Genomic DNA, 20,305 nt, shown 5'->3' with positions numbered 1-20,305 from the left:
CATCTTCCTACAAATGACTAAAATTTATCTTTCTTGTGACAGAGTAGTGTTGCTGTGTAAGTCAATGGCTGCCTGCCATCTAAGCCTTCCAAAAACTGTTTTCAGGAGTGTCATTAGTATTACTACTGCTGCTGCTGCTGCTACTGTTACCAGCACTCAGGGTATTTGCACTGAGCTATGTCCCTATCTCTTTTTTAAATTTTGAGACAGAGTTACCAAGGCTGGGAACAAACTCACAATCCTCCTTTCCCAGACATTCAGAAAGCTGGGATTACAGGCCTGCCTCTAGTTTAGGTTTATGCCTTTAAAAATAGAATGTTACTGTGGTTTCAGTGTACCTGTAGGAAACAGTGAAAATCATGAATGTTTTAAATTCTGCATTTTTTGAGAGAGACTTTTAAACATTTTAACACAGAGGAAATTAGTTAACTGGTTTTGAATGGGTAATATTTGCATATGGTATAAAATTAAAAACATACTCAAGGACCCAGGAACCAGTGAGCCTGGGTATCACTCAGATACACAGTTTCCTACTCAGACAGCCTGTCTCTGCCATTGATTTCTGTAGTGCCCTTTCAGAGATATTCTGAATAACATATATTCATTTATTTATTACCTGAATAAACGATTTTCTCCAGTGCCCTTGTCAAAACAACATGGTCCGATGTTTGAATTTTTTCTCAGCAATAGGTAAAACAGTAGTATCTCTGTGTAATTTGCATTCCTATTTTGAGCAAAGAGGTATCTTCACACTACGTAAAGTAACCGTCTTGTGATACATTTCATAAACGTCTCTGTCTTGTTCTGTCTTCCTGGCTACATTTTATGTAGAAATTTTTCATTTTTTTCTGTAGTAAAATATACCAAGTTTTACATTTATGGCTTCTGGATTTTGTATTATGCTTCAAAAGTCCGTCTCCACTCCGACTTTATATGCTTTCCAGTTTTTCTTCTATGACTTTCACAGTTTCCAAGTTTGTAATTAATTCTATGATCCATCTAAATTTTATCTGTGAAAGGAGGAACACAGGGATTCTACTTACATTGTCCTAGCTGGCTTCCTACTTACTTCCAAACTATTGAGTTCTTTGTCTTGCTGATAGACAGTGCCGCCTTTATCAAATATTTGTGTTTATATCTGAACTCTGCTTCCCTGTTTGTTCTCTCATGTGCCGAGTTTGTGCTATTTTAATTTTTTCTTTTATTCTCACATATAAACTCACTATTCACACACTTCCTCCTGCAACTGACTTCTTTCCTTGCTCCAACCCTGACTTATAACTGGGCTTTTCTTCAAATTCTTCCTTGAATTAGTTCTCTGCCGCTGTGCATCAATGACCACAGATTCGGTGAAGCAATGTTCTCATTATCTCCTGGTTTCTGGGGTCTCCAGGTCAAGCTGGCTGTGTCCTGCAAAGTTGGGGATCAGTGTCAGGGCTGGCTTTCCTGAGGCTCCCTCCGGGACAGTGGTCCCCAGGCTCATGGGGTTGTTTCCAGTGTCACTACCTGCAGGCTATCAGATGTGGTCACACTCAGTCTTTTGCTGTTTACTCTCTGCACATCAGCTCCTGTGTTAGTCTGTTAGTCAACATTTTAAAAACCATCCAGGACTGGGTATGGTGGTGCTCACCTGTAATCCCTGTACTATAGGAGGCTGGTGCAGGGGGAGTGCAAGTTCAAATCCAACTTAGGCAATTTAGTGAGAACTTGTCTCAAAATAAAGAAATGCAAAGGTGTGCAGGACGCACACGGCTATTGTTCTCACTTCAATGCAAAGGTCCTGGATAACCCCTAGTACCAGAATAACACACACACATACACACACACCAGCCAGGAGAGTCCCTAGCAAGATGGACGTTAGGATGCTATGTAATCTAATTGCAGAACACACAAGCGTTGTGCTTCTATCACCTGTGCGGCCCATTGGTTAGATACAAGTCATGGGCCCTGCTATGCTCAGAGAATCCCCAGAGACTGCAGTATCATGGGGAGAAAGGCCAGGATCCCACAGCTGTCTTGGAGTCTGCCTACCACACCAGGCAGTATAATCCAGGAAGACTGCGCTGGAATCTGCATCCTAAACCTACAAAACCAGGGATTGAACTCACAACTGCCTGCTTGCAAGTCAGGTGCTTATGCCACTGAGCTAAATCCCCAGCCCCAGGTGTCTGTACTCACTTTACAGAGTAGGAAATTTATAAAAAGATAAGACACAACAGTCCATGCCTAGTTGGTGTTTTCAACATAAGAGAGAAAGAAGTCAATAGGACTAATTTATTTAGAAACAAGTTCTTGCTAAGTTACTAAATTGGCCAGTCTGGGCTCAAATTTGCAGTCTTCCTGCCTCAGATTTCTAGAGGGATTATAAGTGTGTGCCACCATGCCTGGCTGGCTTCAATAGCTCTTCTAATGGGAGCATATCTGGTCACTTGATGGCCCTGAGTCAGACCTTGGGGGAAGTGAAAGCCCTAGGATCTGGGAAATCCAAGTATCTCTGGAAATGTTTAAATAATCCCCTTAACACATAGGGTGGATCTTCCCCAGGGTGGATGGACATTCTCAGAGGAGGTGCGTGGGACTTTTATTGGGACTTTTGAATGGATAATTGAGGGTTCAATGAATAAATTACTGGGACTTTTGAGTGGATTACCAGATAACATACCAGCTGCATGTTTTCCTAAAAGGATGCAGCTGTCTGGACAACCCATAAGAGCCAGAATTTGTCCCTGCCCAGGAGAGAGGGAGCTTGCTGCAGGTGATCACATGGTACGTGACCCAGCCCAGGGAGGGACATTCTTGGCACCCTCAATTAAGGGCAGTGGCTGCTGATCATACACTTAGTTTTCTTGCTTGATCTGTGCTCACCAGACATTTAATGTGTGGGGGTCATGTACATCTGACATTTCCATGTTTCAGCTGCAACCAACAAACAGCAAAACCCCACCAGTTTAGCAATAAAAGAATTTATTAGGCTAAATGGGATGATTTAAGGACAGCAGTGGGTATTTGGATGTGGCTTTGGTCCGGTGTCTTGGTTCCTCTGTCTCTGACACTCCCTGAAGATTGATCAGACGATGAATGGGACATTTGGAAATATTTACCCTTCCTCAAGTCACAGCAGAGAGCAAGTAGAGTCTTGGAGGTAAACAGAGCTGGGTCTGTGGGCTCATTCACAGAAGGAAGTCTGGGGGCGGGCAGCCGTGGGGACCTGAGTAGCCTGGAAAAGTCTTAAGTGAGAGGCTGGTGAGAGCTGCCATCACAGTGGGGTGAAGACAGGGTCTCAGTAGAAGCCACCTCCGAGTGAGGCCTGGTCAGGGAGGGCACGGTGTAGGGCCTCTGGGCCACAGGAGGTGAGCTCTGTGCTCACAAGGGGTGCCTCAGTCCCTGCAGGAGACCACCAGAGAACCTCAGAGGGTCTCACAGGAGGAAAGCTGGCCCTAGAGCACTCCATCGCCAAAGCCAGAACACCCTCAAAGCCAGATGTCACCCTTCTCACCAGGCCATCCACAGACCGAGCAGGAAGTGAGCAGGGGAAGGGAGGGAAGGCCTTGGGATTGAGCTGCAGTATGATGTGAGTTTTGATTCAGGAGAAAAGGAGAATTTCTTTGAAAAGACCCTCTTCCAAAAGGTGTATCCATGGACAGGGCAAAGGCTGGGGCGCCAGAGCTTCTTGTTTGACGCCTGAGCCAGGGCCGTTTGTCCTTCCACTGTTGGGGAGAGGCTGGACCAAGACCCCTGGGTGTGTGTGCCCAGGTGAGTGAGGCAACAAGTGAGTGGGACAAATTAACGTGGACAGGTGAGGGGGAGGGGAGACAGGTACCTGTGGACCCATATGTACAAGTGAGTGAGGAGAATAGGTGGGGCACAGGTAAATGCTGACGAGGGAGTAAAGACTGTGGAGTGTTTTTCAAGACCTGTCCTGTCCACCTATCCTCTGGGGGTTTGGATGCTTTGGGTGTGTGGGAGGACCCAGTCTCCTCCCGACAGGCCAGAGCCTGTGGGTTAGGAAGCTATTAAGGTGACCCTTCCGCTCTAGGGTGTGGGGATGTCCAAAGAGCAGGGAATAGGTCCCCTGGCCAGGCTGGGCTCTTGTGAGCTGAACCCGCACTGTGGGCAGCTCTAGGCTCCCACCGAGGGAGACTGGGTGGTGAGGGCTAGGGGAGGGGGCTCCGGAGGAGGGGTAATAGGTTGGGCGAGCACAGGCCAGATCAGAGGCATAAGGGGGATCTGGGCGAACACAGCGGGCGGCGCGCGGTAGGGGCGGGCAGAGGGCGGCGCCGCTGCAGTGCGGGGACCCGCTCGCCGCCGCGTCCCCGCGTCCCCACGTCCCCGCGCCCCGCGTCCCCGCGCAGTCGCTTTCGGCCTCTGGCGCTGCGCATCCAGGTACGGGGGCTGGGGTGGGGTCTGCGCGGGGTCTGGGGTCACCGGGAAGCTTGGGCAGTGGGGACCCCAGGCCGCAGTGTCCCCCGCCCCCGTTCTCTTCCTCTCTCCCGCCCCCACCCCCAGCCAGAGAGCCCGGCTGCCGCGGAGGAGCCAGGCCCGCGCGCCCTCCGCCTGGCCCCAGTCTGGGTCTGGAGGTGGGGGGTTCCACAGGCGCAGAGGCCAGGCTGAGCTCCGAAGTGGGGGTGGGTGGGTGGGCACAGGGTCCGGGGGCGCCTTCCCTGTGGTCTGGAGACCCGGGTGCGTCTGGGCGGGCGTGGACTTGGTCACTGTGACTCACCCGGGTGCAGGACGCACACGGCTATTGTTCTTCACCACCACCCCCAAGCTGGGCTTCCTCTGTTTTCCTCCTTGTGTTTCTTTTCCTGTGAAGCAGGCCACCCTAACCCTTGGCCAGCCTCCCATCCCCATCACCCAAGGCCACCCCAACCATTGGCGGGCATCCCACCCCCCATCATCTCCAGATCTCTCCCTGGGTATTCCTATGGTGGCGTCTACATTTCACACAGGTGTTCCTGAGGGGGAGGGGGAGAGGGTGAAGTAATTTAACGCTGGGGCCAGACCCTCTGCCTCTTTCCAGGCAGATTCCTTGGAGATGTTGTAGAAGGGGCTTCTAATCGCCCCTAAATTGTATTTGCATCTTTACCATCTCCAAAGAATCCACTGGGCATGGAGGCTTTGGTGGCTGGTGCCATACAGCAAACAAGTCATCCAGCCTGCAAACGGAAAGATCTGTGATGAATGCTGAATACATGACAGTCCATTGGGCCTGACCCTCTGTGATAAGCTTCCTTGTTTTGTGCTCGATGCATATGGGTGAAGCACACCAGAGGACTCCCCCAGCCCCTCCTAAGGCCTTGTGGTTTGCAGTTTCTCAGCAGGAAGGAAGAAGACGCCTGGCCATGGCCTCCCCATCATCCTTCCCCTCAGAAGAGGAGGACAGCCTGAAGGGATGTGAGCTGTATGTCCAGAAACACAGCATCCAGCAGGTGCTCAAAGACTGCATTGTTCACCTCTGTGTCTCCAAGCCTGACCGCCCCATGAAGTTCCTCCGGGAGCACTTTGAGAAGCTGGAAAAGGTCAGTGCCTCCCCTACCCCCACCTTGTGCCCTGCTGCAGGTGGCCCAGGACCAGGGCAGCAAGCCCTTCCCTCCTGCTGTCCTTCTGGAGAGAAGGATGAACACCAGGAGAATGGCGTGTGGGGATCTCCCAGAAGTAAAGGAGCCAGGCAGGTTTGAATCTGGCTCTCTTGTTTGGTGTCAGGTTCATTCTGTGGCTTTCTGACCACAGGCCTCACTTCTGCATCCAGAAAGCTCAGGGTGTCTAGAGCCATTGTGGAAAATGGACAGGATTTTAAGTAGCACATGGGACTCACTGATGTTTTCAGCTTGGGGGACAGAAGTAGGAACTAGATTCTGTTATAGATGCCACTGGACTTGGGGTAAAGAAGCAGCTACCCAGGTGACCACTCAGGTGACCTGGGGCCATAGGTCAGGCTCCAGATGTGTTTGGTGAGGAGCGTACTGCTCAGCTCTTCTCTTTGAGCAGAGACCCTGTGACTCATGCTTCCCTCTCCTCTCCTTGGTTTCTGCTCCTGAGTTCTTCCTATAGCAGTGCCAGGGGCAGGAGGTTGGACAGGAGCCCCCATGGCTCTATCACCCCTCCCCGCTGCAGGCTCCTTAGCTCTTATTCTAGCTCCTTCTCCACTTGGGGCTCTGACACTTGATCTTTTTTTTTTTTTTTTCCTTTCAGTACTGGGAATAGAACATAGGGTCTGGCTAAGTTACTAAGTTGGACTGGGCTCAAACTCACAAACTCTGCCTTAGCATCCCAGAGTGCTAGGATTATAGGTGTGTACTATCCTTTGTTCCAGTCTCTCATGGGGACCATCTGGGGACATGGGGAGCCCTGTCATGCTAAGGTCTGCTTTTAAGCATTGGTGAGCCAGAGGTCCAAATCCATTATCGATTACACTTTGTTCTGGGTCCTGTGATCACATAACCCTAAAGCAAAGGGTTGAATTTGTTTTTACAAATTGTTAAGACAATCCATCAAAAAATATTTTATTTTATTGTTTATTTATTTATGAGACAGAGTCTCATTATGTAGTACAGGTTAGCCTTGAGCTCCCTTATGTATCCCAGGCTGGCCTCAAACTCACGGCGATCCTCCTGCCTCAGCCTCCCAAGTGCTGAGATTATACACGCCCACCACCATGCCTGGCAAAAAAACATTCTAAACTAATCCATTTGTTGCAAAAATTTTGAGAACTTCAGAAGTAGAAAGACAAAATAAAAATCTGCATCGTGAGTTCAATCCCTGGTACCGATGAAAAGGAAAAAGACAAAAAAAAAAAAAAAAAAAAAAAATCTGCATCCCACCTACCTCTTTCGCCCTCAAGTACTGTGCTTTTAAAAAAGCAGTGTTTTTAGTCATCACAGTCATGTTGCAGATGCAATTTTATGTTTTATATTTTTCCATTTGAGTTCTCCAAAAACCTCGCTTTCAGTGACTACATAGTGTTTTGTGGAGGAGATAACACTTTCAACCTTTCCCTCATGATTAGATAATTGAATTGTTTCTATGTTCCCCACTTCCACCCTGTAATGGGAATTGAACCCAAGGCCTTCAAACTAAGTTACATCTCCAGGATTTTATTTTTTAATTTTATTCATTTTGAGACAGGGTCTTGCTATGTAGCACAGGCTGGCCTTGAACTCAAGGCACTTCTCCCGAGTGCTGGGTTACAGACATTTGTCATCACGCTGCTTTTTTATTTTTTGCTTTGAGAAAGGGTCTTGGTAAGTCGATAAATTGCCCAAGATGGGTTTGAACTTGGAGTCCTCCAGACTCAGCCACCCAAGTGATGAGATTATAGGATGCACCGTAGTCTTGGCTTCTAGGATTTTTTTAGTATTAAAAATTAAGCCGTACTGATGTATTTGTCCTTAGATTCATCTTTTCCCCTGTATTTGATACTGCTTACAATGGTCTTTCAGCACTGGGATTTCTGGGCCAGAGCAGTCTTGGGGGTACTCACAAGTTTTTCAGCATTTTGATCAATTCACACTTCCATCAGCAGAGAGAATGGCTGTGAAGCTATACACCTGGGCAGTTTTGATTATCTTAATTTCAAAAGCTCCTTTTCCCCCCTACAGTTAATAGATGAGGATGGTCATGTGCCCTGGACCCACGTTTGTTGGTTGTCCCCTGTTTTGTCCCAATCCCAGGCTCAAAAGGAGAAAACCCAGGAGTGGGGAGGGTGGCACTTCTGTTCCCTGCCTGGGGGAAGAGGGGCAGTCAAGCAGCTGCCCAGGGGGGCAGATGACTGTGTGTCCTGTCCCATCTCACATCACATCTTCGTTGGCGCTGCAGTCACTTCAGCTGGCTGTTCACTCATGGTCCCAAGCGATGCACTGATCTCAGAGGCACAATGAGCCCAGGGGAGTCCTGAGGCAAGTCCGGTCCAACCCAAACCAGGGTGGCAGTGCAGGCAGAAGTAGGACTGTGGCTCTCAATAGTGGAGAATTCCAGTTGCTATACTGGGGGTGTGTTTGCCACCTGGTTGTCACCTAGTGGTTGAGGTACTGCTAAACATCCTGGGTGGGACCAGAGCCCTCTGTGACAAGGAGTTATCCAGACATCTTGAGTATCTAGACACCCCTCGTGTGGGTGGCAAGACTTGACAAGAATTGGAGGTTGGGGTAAAGCCTGGTTTATAAAGAGGAGCCAGAAGGACACAGCTCATAGGGACCTGGCTCTGGGGACTACTGTGCACACACACCCAGAGAGCGGCATCCAAGCTAGGAGACACAGGAGCCTAGATGCAGGTGTGGCAGGTGTCAAGGCCGAGGTTACAGGTTGTTCCTGGCAGGGTAGAGATGGGTGACCTGGGTGGGTTGGCTTTTGTTCTGAGGCAATGTCCAGGTTTTGCTGGTGGACAGATGTAGGTAAGGGAAGAGGCTTGCAGCATATGCCTGGGACCCTGCTGGCAAGGGTGCAGCTGGCTGTGGAATCCCAATTGGCGGGAGCTGGGCGAAGCTAACTTCCTCTTTTTTTTTTTTGGATGGAGGATCGAACTCATGACTGCGTGCTTGCAAGGCAGACGCTTATGCTGCTGAGCTAAATCCCTGGCCTGACTTCCTCTCTTGCTGGGAAGTGACTTCTTTGTGCATCTGACAGGTGGGGACTGAGGTCCAGGAGAGATTAGGTGGCACGTCCATAGAAAGGTGGCCAAGGGAACTTGTTCCAGCCCTGTTTCTGCACTGAGGATTTTCCTACTAGAGAATGAGTGTCCTTATCTGAAACGCTTCAAACCAGACATGTTTTGGAATTTGTATTTTTGGATACAGGATGCACATTTAGCAGCAACGAATTCATGTGAGTTCTTCTTTTGTGAGGATGGTGGCCCAGGCTTTCTAGTTTTGCTAGCTGCCTTAGCAGACTGCCAGGGACTGGGCAGCATAAAGGACAGAAATTTACCTCCAAAGTTTAGAGACTCTGAGCTGAGATCTAGACATCTACAGGGCTGGCTTCTTCTTGGGGGCCACACTGGGTCTGTTCCAGGCCTCTCCCCTGCCATTGGTGATTTCTGGCAATCTTCGGTGAGTGTTGGCTTGTGGATGCAGTGCACCACCGGATCTCTGCCTTTCTCTTCACATGGTGTCTTCCTGTCTCTGTGTCCAGCATCCTTAGGTTCTCATTATAATCATGATCACCTTTGTAACAACCCTGTCTGAAGAGGCCAAATGCTGAGGCACTAGGGTGAGAACTCCAATAGAAATATTTTGGAATCACACTTCCCGTATCATATTGCCCTCTCCCCTGATGTTGGTTGTCAAAGGTGATGCCAATAATCATCTGCTTGCTGTGCATCCAGGTGTCAACAAGAATAGAGTCTCTGGGCATGACTGTGGGTTATTTTGGCTTTCTTCTTCTGCAGTTGTTGTAGGGTCCAGGCTTTGGAGGTGGCTTGTAAATTCTCTGAGATCCTGTGCCTACTTTAGTGTGTGGGTGCATTTTACTGAGTACAGTGTCCTTTTGCTTTCAAGAACTCCTGAAATGAATCTCAGGTCCCAACACACAAAGGGTACAGGAGGGCCCTAAAACTCACAGAAATCTTATTTCTGGGGATCTTGTCTTGCCCATTAGGAAGGAGTGGAGTGTTTGTAATAGGACCAGGACACTACCTGAGTTCAGCTGGGAGGAGCCATGGGCAGGAGCCTGGGGGTGTTTCTTGGCTTCTAATAAGAGTAGGCAAGTCACAGTAATAACGCCTCTGGCAGGGAAGGCAGCTGGCTGCTGCTCAGACCAGTATGACACCCAGGCCCCAGAGTGCTTCCCTGGCCAGCTGAGTAGTACACTTAGAGCTTGGGTCTGGGTCAGTGGATCTTTCCCCTCTGGCCCCTGAAGGTCACATTACTCTATGGTGGAGATTTAGGGTGTAAAATATTCTTTATTCACTGGAGAAACACAGTTCTGGAGCTTTCCCACCAAATTGTGGTCTTTCTGGAGATAGTGTAAAATGATAAAAGTTTTTAACACTTACAATAATGCTTTTTTTTTTTTATCGGTACCAGGGATCGAACTCACGATTGCACGCTTGACAGGCAGGCATTCATGCTGCTGAGCTAAATCCCCAGCCCCACAATAATGAATTTTAAGCCCTGTAGAAAAAAAAAAACCCTTCATTAGAAATCTACCAGTTAAGCCTGGGGATTTAGCTCAGCGGCATAAGCACCTGCCTGGCAAGCTCGAGATTGTGAGTTGGATCCCCGGTACCAAAAAAAAAAAAAAAAAAAAGAAAAAAAGAAAAAGAAATCTACCAGTTTTTCTCCACCTGTAAATCAGGTTTTCTGGGGGTTTGCAGTATACACATTGTGTTAATTAACTTTCCGTTGCTGTGACAAAAACACCTGAGAAAGTCAGCCTAAAGGAGAAAGGGTTGATTTTGGCTCAAGTTCTCAGAGAGTTCAGACCATGGCTTCAATGGGGGCTGTGGTGAGGCAGAGCATCATGGCTGCTTGCCTCATGCAGACAGGAGGTAGGGTGTAGGGGGAGGAAAAAGGGCCTGGGACAAGATTTGCCCTTATAATATACAGAGGGAGAGGGAGGGAAAAGGAATGTAAAAAGAACTGAGATGTGTTGTGTACATGTACCAGCTTCCCACAGTGAATGTGATCATTATGTACTGCCACCATATACTAATAAAAAAAAAAAAGACTTGCCCTTCCAGGGTGCACCATCAGTGACCCACTCTTCCAACCAGCCCCCCCACCCCGTCTACAGTTTGTACCACCTCCAGATAGTTCATTGGGATTAAGCCATTGTTAGATATGGGCCTGGTGCTGTGATACCTCATGGTTCCATTGCTTCCCAAAGCCCCGCCTCTGTACACTATTGTGTCAAGGACCACACTGTCAACCAATGAGCCTTGGAGAGACATTCCAGGTCCAAATCATAACATATACTGTATATGTTTTATATATATAATTATATATACATATTTATATATACTGCAATATAATTTTAGGATATGTACATTTTTGTTTGATTTTTCTTTTAGTACTTTATTATCATAAAATACACATAATATTTACCATTTTGAGGTGCAAGTGGTCCTGGCATTTAGTACATTTGGATTGTGGGCCCTTCTGAGTAGCATCTTTATGGTGTCTTATGGCGTGAAATATTTTGTCACATGGATGTGTTATAATTTTTGTCTTCTTTCCAGTGGTCTGTTTGATGACTTTTAGGTTTTTTTCTCCTCTTTGTTTTTTTTTTTTGGTACCAGGGACAAGCTTGCACTTGCCAGGCAGGTGGTTACACTGCTAAGCTAAATCCCCATCCCTCTTCCCCTCTTCAAAAACACTCTGTGCTAATGAAATTATTTATTGGAAAGGGGCATATACGCAGAAGTCTCAGGAACAGTCCCGGCCCAGAGGTAGAATGTCTGGTGTTTTTATGATTCTTGAACCATAAGATCCACGCCCAAAGGATGAGCGAATCTAGAATTCTCTTACACACACCAGTCCCTCCCCACCACTGGGTCTTGTGATGCAGAGGTTTGGCTTTTTTAGAAGCTATGTTTGGTTGGAAGCATTCATACTTTCTTGGTAGAATATTGTTTCCTAGGAATTCTGGCTTAGTGGTAGTTTTCTTCTTTCCATGAGTCAGATGATTGGATGATCTGGGCCTACTCTTTGGTTTATAATAAAATGACTAGATTATCTTGTATTTTACTTTTGGAGTGCACATACACCCTGAAGAAGGGGAATCGGGCTGGGGTTCCTGAGGGATTTTTGTGGAGGTGATTACTGACCCATGCAGATGATTATTCTTGAGGGAAATGAGTCTGTGGTGGGCTGTTACCTGAGTCTGATAACCATCTGGAGTCCCAACATGATTCTTGGTGATCCTGCCCCAGATACTACTCTTGGTGACCATACCCCAGAGCTGACTAGACTGGCCTACTGGGAGAAGAATCACACAGTCCACCCACCAGCACTTAGGGACCCCAACTTGTGGGTCCTGTGAAGGCAGCTGGGGATGCTGAGGTGGGAGTGACATGGTTCCAGCCTTGGAGGGGCACAACAGATAGCACACCGATATGAATGAGGTAGTGATGGCCATTTTGAAGTACTTGTCCTATGTGTTGAATGGGGGAATGTGGATTTGCCTCAGGACAGAGGGGCAGGGACATTTCACAGAGGGGCTTGAGTGGACATAAGGGGCTGCATGACACTGGCTACATGGAGCAGGGCAGAGGGCTGTTGGGGCAGTGGGGCAGCATGTGTGAAGTCCCAGTGTCATTATGGGCCTGGTGCTGTGATACCTCTGGAGTGAGTTGGAAGGTGGGGAAAGGTGTCCTTGGCAAGGGCAGGGCATGAGAGGTGGGCTTGAGTTAGGACTTCATCCTGGTGGCTGCAGAAGGATTCAGTGTGACCAGTGCTTTTTCAAACAAGTACATTTGTTGCTCTTTGAATATTGAACAAACCTTGCATTCTTGGGACAAACTCCATTTGCTTGTATTAGATGACCCTCTCAACCTATTATTGGGTTTTATTTGCTAACACTTTGTTGAGAATTTTTGCATCCTGGTTCATGGGAAATACTGGTCTGTAGTTTTTGTGTCAATGACTTTATATGGTGTTTGTGTCAGAACAATGTTAGTCTCACAAATTGAGTTGGAAAGTATTTCTCCCTCTTCTATTTTCTGGAAGACATTGGGTAGAATGGTACTTCTTCTGAGCCCGGAGTTTCCTTAAACAATAAATCAATTTATTTAATACCTATAAGATTATGTTATCCATTTCTTCTTGAGTGACTTTTGGTGGTTTGTGTTTTTCAATGAATCGGTCTGTTTCATTCACATTGTTAAATAATAAATGGATAGTGTCTTAGTTACTTTCTTCATTGCTGAGACAAAATACCTGACACCTTCAACTTCGGGAAGGAAAGGTTTACCTTGGCTTATAGTTCCTAAGAGAATTCAGTCCATGCTTGACTGGCTCTGAGGCAGAGTGGCTTGGATAGAGGAAAGCTGCTCATGGCTTGGTGGCTAAGAAGTAGAGCACAGAGAAGGGAATGGAGGGGAGAGAGACAGACCCTTCTAGACCACCCACCCAGTGACTCACCTCCTCCAACAGGTTTCACGTCCCACCATCATGTGTAGCTTTCCCTCCATGATCTAGTCATCTCCCGAAAACCTCACCTGTAAGTGCATGAGACTCTGGGGCACGTCTCGATCTAAACCCTAACAGGTATTAAGTTTTTTGTGACATTATTATTATTATGATGTATTTATTTATTTTGGTACTGGGAATTGAACTTGACCTCACACTTGCTAGGCAGGTACTATGCTGCTGAGCTATATTACCAGCCCTGACATAGTTATTCTTTTAATGTCTGTAGTGTTTGTATTATTTCATTTCTAATGTTGGTGATTCTTATCTTTTCTGTTTTGCTGATCGAGTGATTTGGCTGAGGTTTATCGATTTTACCTATCTTTTCAAAAGAGTAGATTTTGGTTTCATCAGTTTTCTCTCTTATTTTTTATTTTAATTTTGTTGATTGTTGCTCATATTTATTTTCTTCGGCTGTCTTTGGGCTTTGTCTGTTCTTTTTAAATTTTTCTTAGGATGAAGTTTTAGGTTATCAGTTTAAGACTGTTGCTTTCTAATAAAATTATTTAATGCTGTGCATTTCTCTGTGAATACTGTTAGCTTTACTCTACTGATTTCTTTCTTTCTTTCTTTTTTTTTTAATATCAGTACCAGGGATTGAACTCACAACCATGTGCTTGCAAGGCAGGTACTTATGCCACTAAGCTAAATCCCTAACCCCTTCCTTCCTTCCTTTCTTTCTTGAACTAGAGATCAAACTCATGACCTGGCTCCTGCTAGACAGGGGCTTGTGCCACTGGGCTAAATCCCCAGCCTAACCCTACTGATTTCTATATACTGCCTTTCCACTTTTTATTTAGTTTGAAATATTTTCTATTTTCCTTGAAACTTCCTCTTTGACTCATTAGTTATTTAAAACTTTTTAAAATTTAATTGCCAAATATTTGGAGATTTTCTAGATACTTCTGTTATTTAGTTCTGGCTTAATTACATTATGATCAGAAAACATTTTATGATTTTAAATCCTTTAAATTTTTAAGGCATGCTTTATAGTGGGTAATATGGTTTATTTTGGTGACTGCCCCATGTGTGCTTGAAAGTGTGTGCTCAGCTGTTGTCAGGCAGTGTTCTGTAAATGTCAGACAGCACTAGTTGCTGACAAGTGTTCAGGTTGCTGGCATTTTGCATACTTGCAGGTTTTCTGACCTTTTGTTATGCCTATTACTAAAAAGCAGTATGAAGCCTCCAACTCTAATTTTATGCTCATATGTTTTTTGATCATGTGCTAATCTGTTTCTTCCTTTAATTCCATCAGCTTTTGCTTTGTGTATTTTGGGGCTCTGTTATCAGTTGTTTATGTACTTACAATTGTTATGTAGGCTTGGTGAATAGACCTTTTATTATTTGATGTTTCTCTTTGTTTCTGGAAATTTTCTTTCTTTCTTTCTTTTTGTATTTTTTTGTATTTTTACCGGTACCAGGGATTGAACTCATGACCACACGCTTGCAAGGCAGGCGCTTATGCCACTGAGCTAAATCCCCAGCCCCCTCTGGAAATTTTCTGGTCTGCTTTGTCTCATATTAAGACAGCCATGTTTGCATTCTTTTGATTAGAGTTTGTACGGTTCCTCTTTTCCTGTTCTTTTATTGTAACGGTATCAGTAGACAGCAAATGGTTGGATTTTATTTTTTAACTCAATCTATTTCTTTTAATGGATGTGTTTAGACTATTTACATGTTCAAAAAATACCATTTATTACTGTATATGCCTACATATAAACCTGCCTTACCTCATTGATAGATCATGTGACTTTAATGTGATTATTGATTTGGTTAGAGTTAAGTCTGTCATTTAATTGCTTTCCTTCATCTTCTCTGGTTTTAGTTCCTCTGTTCCTGTTTTCCTGACTTCTCCTAGATTCTTTATTTTTTAGTATGTAATTATCTGTTGTCTTTGCTATTTTTTAAATGATTGCTCTAGGCATTATAATATGCATCTATAACTAGGTACTATATCTTTTGAGTTATTATTTTACCATTTCAGGTAAAACACACAAGATTCCCATTGTTTACTTTGCTCCTTTAATTTATAGTTGTCATATATATTATGTCTGCATACATTGAAAGGCCCCATGTTATAATTATTTTGTGACATATTTTAAATATTCTAATAGAGGAGAACAGTATAGTCTCTGTCCCCAGGATGTACTGAATCTGCCTCTCCCATTCCATTCTGGAAATTCCATCTAACTTGATAATATCTGTATAGACCCCAGAGGCTCCAAGTAGATGTGGGTTTGGGAGAACACTTTTCAACCTATCACAGTATCCAGCCCCAGAACTCAGAAATAAAACAATAGAGTAAGATGAAAGAGAAAAATTATAAAGATAAAAGTGGACCCTAATGAAACAAATCAAAGAAATGCTAGTGGTCAGCAAAACCAAACCGTGACTCTCTGAGACTGATGAAATAGATATCCAGGGAGGTCAGGCACATGAGGGAGAAGTGACACAGACTTCCTTCATGCTGGAAGTGGGAAGGACAGAGTATGTGTCCAGCAAGGCCAGCAGTGAGGTAGTGGGGCCTGAACTCACTGCTCACTGTGTTCCCTGGATTAGGTTCCTCTCTTTGGTAGTGGAAATGGAGCTACCAGGCACCTCCTCCAGGAAGCCCTCCCTGACTCTCTTACCAAGGGTGGTTTAGGATCAGGGGATCCCTACTCTTCTCCCCACTCCCATTTTATTTTCTCTATTCTGTTCTCTGAATGAGACATGGCTTACAGAATCCATCCTTGTTGCTGGGTAAGATCTTTACCCTCTCTGGTACTCAGTTTCCTGACTTAGGATGTGGCAACTCATTCCTGGCCCTGTTTCTGGAATGCTGAGCCTGAATGGGGCTCACACTTCCTTCCCCAGGGCTGGTGACCACGAGTCCTTCTCCTGAAGACTTGGACCCTGATATCCCGTGTCTGCTCCACACAGACTTGGTTTTAGAGTGCAGTGGGGCCATCTTGGGATTTTTCATGGAACTCTTCCCGGGAGCCAGTCCAGTAAGGCCAATCTAGCTGCCTGCATGGGATAGACAGCTCTGGGGATGTCTCGACACCACCCTACTGAATGGCGATTTGGTATGTGTGAGCCCAGCATGAAGAGAGGCCCCTTGGGATACTCTTTCTGTGGGAGAGGGCAAACTGTGTCCTCTGGGGCAGGGAGGTGTCCTGCTGTCCTGGGGTGTGGAATTCTCTCAGGAGGATTAACTCACTTCCAGAAAATCTCTTTGGATTCTACCCCAACCAGAGTACTTTCTTTTCTCAGGCTAGAGTCTCTGTCTCCTCCCTGGTATAGGAAAAGTATAGTCAGAGAGTGAGGAACTTCATTCTCAGCAGCCACTGGGCCCTGGGGACAGAATGGGGACAATCCCCAGGCTGAGTTCCTCGATTAAGGGGCAAATTGTGGCCTCAGAGCTTTCTGGAATCCCTGTTCCCACACTGTTGCTATGCAGATTGGAGAGCTCTTCCTAACCCGCTGACCTGGACAATTCCACAGCTTCAAACAAACGGCAATGTGAAAACAGGATTCAGGAAGGGGATCTGAGAACTGAGAGGTTTTCCTGGAATCCCACAGGGGTGGGGATGCCGCTGAGAAATCACCACAGGGACAGAACCAGGGAGGTCTCTTGCCTGGCCAGAGGAAGGGCCCGTTTCCCACCTCTCTGAGTTCTCTAGTAGCCTCCTGGAATACTTTTGTGCTTTGGGCCACGTGTCCTGCCCTATCTGACCTGTGCCTTTTGGAGTGGGAAATTGTTCTCCTGTCAGGACAGGCGATGCCAACCAAATGAAGGAGATGCAGCTGCCCACAGGGACTGGGTGTGTGTGTGACAGGGAGGAGTTGGTGTCCCCACTGAGCCCATGTGACCCAGGCCTGCTCTCACCTGTAACAGGAGCTTCTGAGACTTGTTGCTGAATTTCTGGGTGCTTCCAGACAGCTCCTGATAGTGAGTCTTCAGAACTGTTGAGTCCAAAACCATTGACACCATGAGCTCTGTCTCGGGCACTTTGCCTCCTTACAGTCCCTTTAGCCTAGTGGGGACTGTCCTGAACCCCCGCCTGCCAGCTGCAACTCCTGCCTGTGTCTGCCCCTCGTGTGAGACGAGAACATTGTGATTTACACAGCACCACCAATGACTGGGCCCATAGCTGACCTGTTACTGACCCTTGAAGGCTCTTTGTCCTTGGAGACCTGTAGGGACATCCTTGCTCTCTCATCTGTAACCTCCGCTGATGTCTTCAGCTCTGAGCACTCCCTCCCCATCCAGCTACTTTAGAGGAGGGGTGAAGCTGAGCTGGGAAAGCAGCTGATGGTGGTGGTGGGGAGTAGCTGAGTAGCTGCAGTCATGACAGTTTGTGTAACACTGGGACACAAGGCTCCAGCCCCTATCTTCTTACTCATTTCTTCGAGATGGTGTCCACAGTACATCTGCACATCTCTGTGATGGGCAGGGGTCACAGTCAAGTGGGTAAAGTGCTTGTGGCACAAATATATTGAGCCTGCCAGGGAAATAGCTCAGCGGCATAAGCACCTTCCTGGCAAGTACAAGGTCCTGAGTTTAAACCTTGATACAAAAAATAGAAAATAAACAACAGTAACAACAAACTGTAACCCTAACAGCAACAAACCAATATCTTGAGCCAGATGGCTTGGATAGGGAGGAGGAGGGAAGCTTCTTGCTGGAGGTGGCTCTGGGCTGGGCTTTGAAGCATATAAAGGAGTTTACCAGGCACACCGCTTGGAGCCTGGCATTAGGAGAAGAAATACCATGCTTCTCTTTCTGCTTCCTCCTTTAGTGAGTGCTTGTGGCTGCAGGTGGTGGACTCATCTCTTAGCCATGGCTGTATGGGACAGAACTTCTTGTCCACCAGATGCAGGGGTTCAGTTCTCTGCGGGATGTTCCTGTACTGGTGTCTTGCTGTCCTTCCAAAATCAGGATGTACAAAACTCAGCTCACATTGACTGCATTAGGGATGAAACAGAAAATAGCAAGCATTGGTGAGGAAGCAGAGAGACCAGGGTGCTCAAGAGTAGCTGTTGGAAATGTGAAATGATGTGACCAATGTGTGGGAGAGCCTGGATGCTCCTTGGAATTTCAGTACTCAGTTACAATGTTACCCAGCCGCTCTGGGAACACAGCCCTCAGAGCTGGAGACGGGTGTGCACAGGCACCTGTGTGTGACTGTTCAAAGCAGCATGGTTCCCAGCAGCCAAGGCTGGGAAGAGCCCAGATGTGCAGCCACGGGCCAGTGGATACTGGGGATGCATCTGTCCCACAAGGGACAGGAAGATCACTCGGCTGCCAGGGGAGCAAGGCACGTACATGGTGTGGCATGAGAGATGCCAGATGCACAGGTCACATGTGACTCCTGTGCCCAGTCCAGAACAGAGGGCAGAGGAGGGGCTGCCAGGGTTGGGCAGATGGGCTTGATGGCTGATGGTCTAGGGCTCCTTTCCGGGCTGAGGTCAAGGGGCACTATGGAGACGATGGTCACACAACCTTAATGAGCAAGTGTACTTAATGGCACTGCATCGTATACTTTAATCTGATCGGTGTTTACCCGGGTATGATGGTGCATATCTGTAATTCCAGCACTCTGGGAGGCTGAGGCAGGAAGCTTGCAAATTTAAACCTGGCTTGGCAACTTAACCAGACCTTATCTCAAATAAAAAATAAAGAAGGAATAAAAGAAGAAAGGAAAAAATAAAAGAAGGAAGTTTAGTGTGAAGGTCCTGGATTCTATCCCCTACCCCAAAAGGTTAATGGTTAATTTTAGGTAGCATGAATTTTACTTGAGTTAAGAAAAAATTCCGAACTGAAAGCATCATACCACAGGGATATATGTGCACCTATGTTTATAGCAGCACAATTTGTAATCGCCAGATCTTGGAAACAACCCAAGTGTCCATCAACTGAGGAATGGATAAAAAAGTTGTGGTATTTCTATACAATGGAGTATTATTCAGCTATAAAGAAGGATCACATTGAGCTATTTATCAATAAATGGGTGCAGCTTGAGACCATACTCATAAGTGAAATAAATCAATATCGCATGTATGAATACCGAATAGTTTCCCTAATGTAAGCAATGATTCAAATATATAAAAATATGTGGTAATCATGATTCCCCATTATGTGGCCTTGAAGCCTTATAAAATTTTCACTTATTAATTAGAAAGACTTTATTCTGGGCTTCTTGATATGGAAATATTTGAAGCTATAGTATATGAAGTTTTATCCAAATATTTCAAGGAAAAAGACAGACATTATGGTAACTACTATTCTTTAAAAAAATTATTTAGTTATTTCTTATGTTTATTTTAATTAAGGGAAAAATTTAAAAAATTAGGATATATAATAGTAACTCTTTTCGATTTCCTATTAACTTGTTTTGAAGTCCTGTAATACTCCCACGATCTTGTTTTGACTGATTAGACTCTGTTCCATTCTGTGGGATAGTAGCAAGTCTGAGGGTATAGGCAACTAATTTGAAGGCAATAAGATTCACAAAAATGCCCATTCTGGTTTGACTATTGTCTCCTTTGGAAGTCCTGTCATGTTTACAATGCCTAAGTTTTATTGGTCTTGTTCTCTACTGTTTTGTCCAACTTTATAATATCTAATGAGATAGACAATTCTTTTTAAGGAAACAAGAGACAACGTTGATAACCATTATTGATAACCTTGTACTCTGTTTTACATCATGTGCTATGTCTATCCTTCGTTTTGACTGACAGCTTTGTTTTGCCATATTTGACTTTATTCTCTCCCCCCCTCCAAAAAAAGTAATAAGAACTAAGGAGTAATAAAATCCAAAATGTGTAAATTTTGTTGTAAAAAAGAGAGGGAAAAAAAGAGCTCTAACGGATATAACAGCAAGTGTGTTTAGGGGTGTTAAATAGCTGACTATATTAATGTTTTTGGATCATTGAACACAGCTGTTTGCAGTCTCTCTGTTTGAATGTCTACTTTGTATTCTTTGATACTGTGATTTGAGCAACTATTTCCAAGATGATAATATGTAATCTATTAACAGGTGATTTCTTACTGTTATTTTTTTTTGTAGTTCTGTATTATGTGTAACCTTACACTGCTTTGTTTTGTTTTGTGTTTTTCTCTTTTTCCTCTTAAATAAAAAAAAAAAAAGAAAAGAAAAGAAAAAAAAGAAAAAATTCCATTCGCTTACTAAAAC

The 20,305-nt window shown here is 45.5% G+C and overlaps 1 protein-coding gene across 3 annotated transcripts in view; it reads left to right on the top strand.

Annotated features, from left to right (window-relative positions):
- Window positions 1-20,305, top strand: part of Prkar1b (protein kinase cAMP-dependent type I regulatory subunit beta) — a 117,343-nt gene that overhangs the window by 15,271 nt on the left and 81,767 nt on the right. For 2 of the 3 annotated variants that reach the window (XM_003470073.4, XM_005003743.3), the window contains exon 2: window positions 5,311-5,519. In XM_003470073.4, coding sequence (XP_003470121.1) covers window positions 5,343-5,519 — 177 coding nt within the window. In that variant the 5' untranslated portion in view covers window positions 5,311-5,342. Of the gene's footprint in view, window positions 1-4,227; window positions 4,384-5,310; window positions 5,520-20,305 lie in introns of those variants that run through there. The other variant, XM_005003742.4, reaches the window with a different exon arrangement.

Source organism: Cavia porcellus, unplaced genomic scaffold (assembly GCF_034190915.1).
Source record: "Cavia porcellus strain 051 isolate PalLab524CR breed Dunkin Hartley unplaced genomic scaffold, mCavPor4.1 scaffold_23, whole genome shotgun sequence".
NCBI classification, from domain to species: Eukaryota; Metazoa; Chordata; class Mammalia; order Rodentia; family Caviidae; genus Cavia; species Cavia porcellus.
The sequence above is the reverse complement of the archived record's forward strand: the minus strand, read 5'-3'. Positions and strand labels throughout refer to the sequence as shown.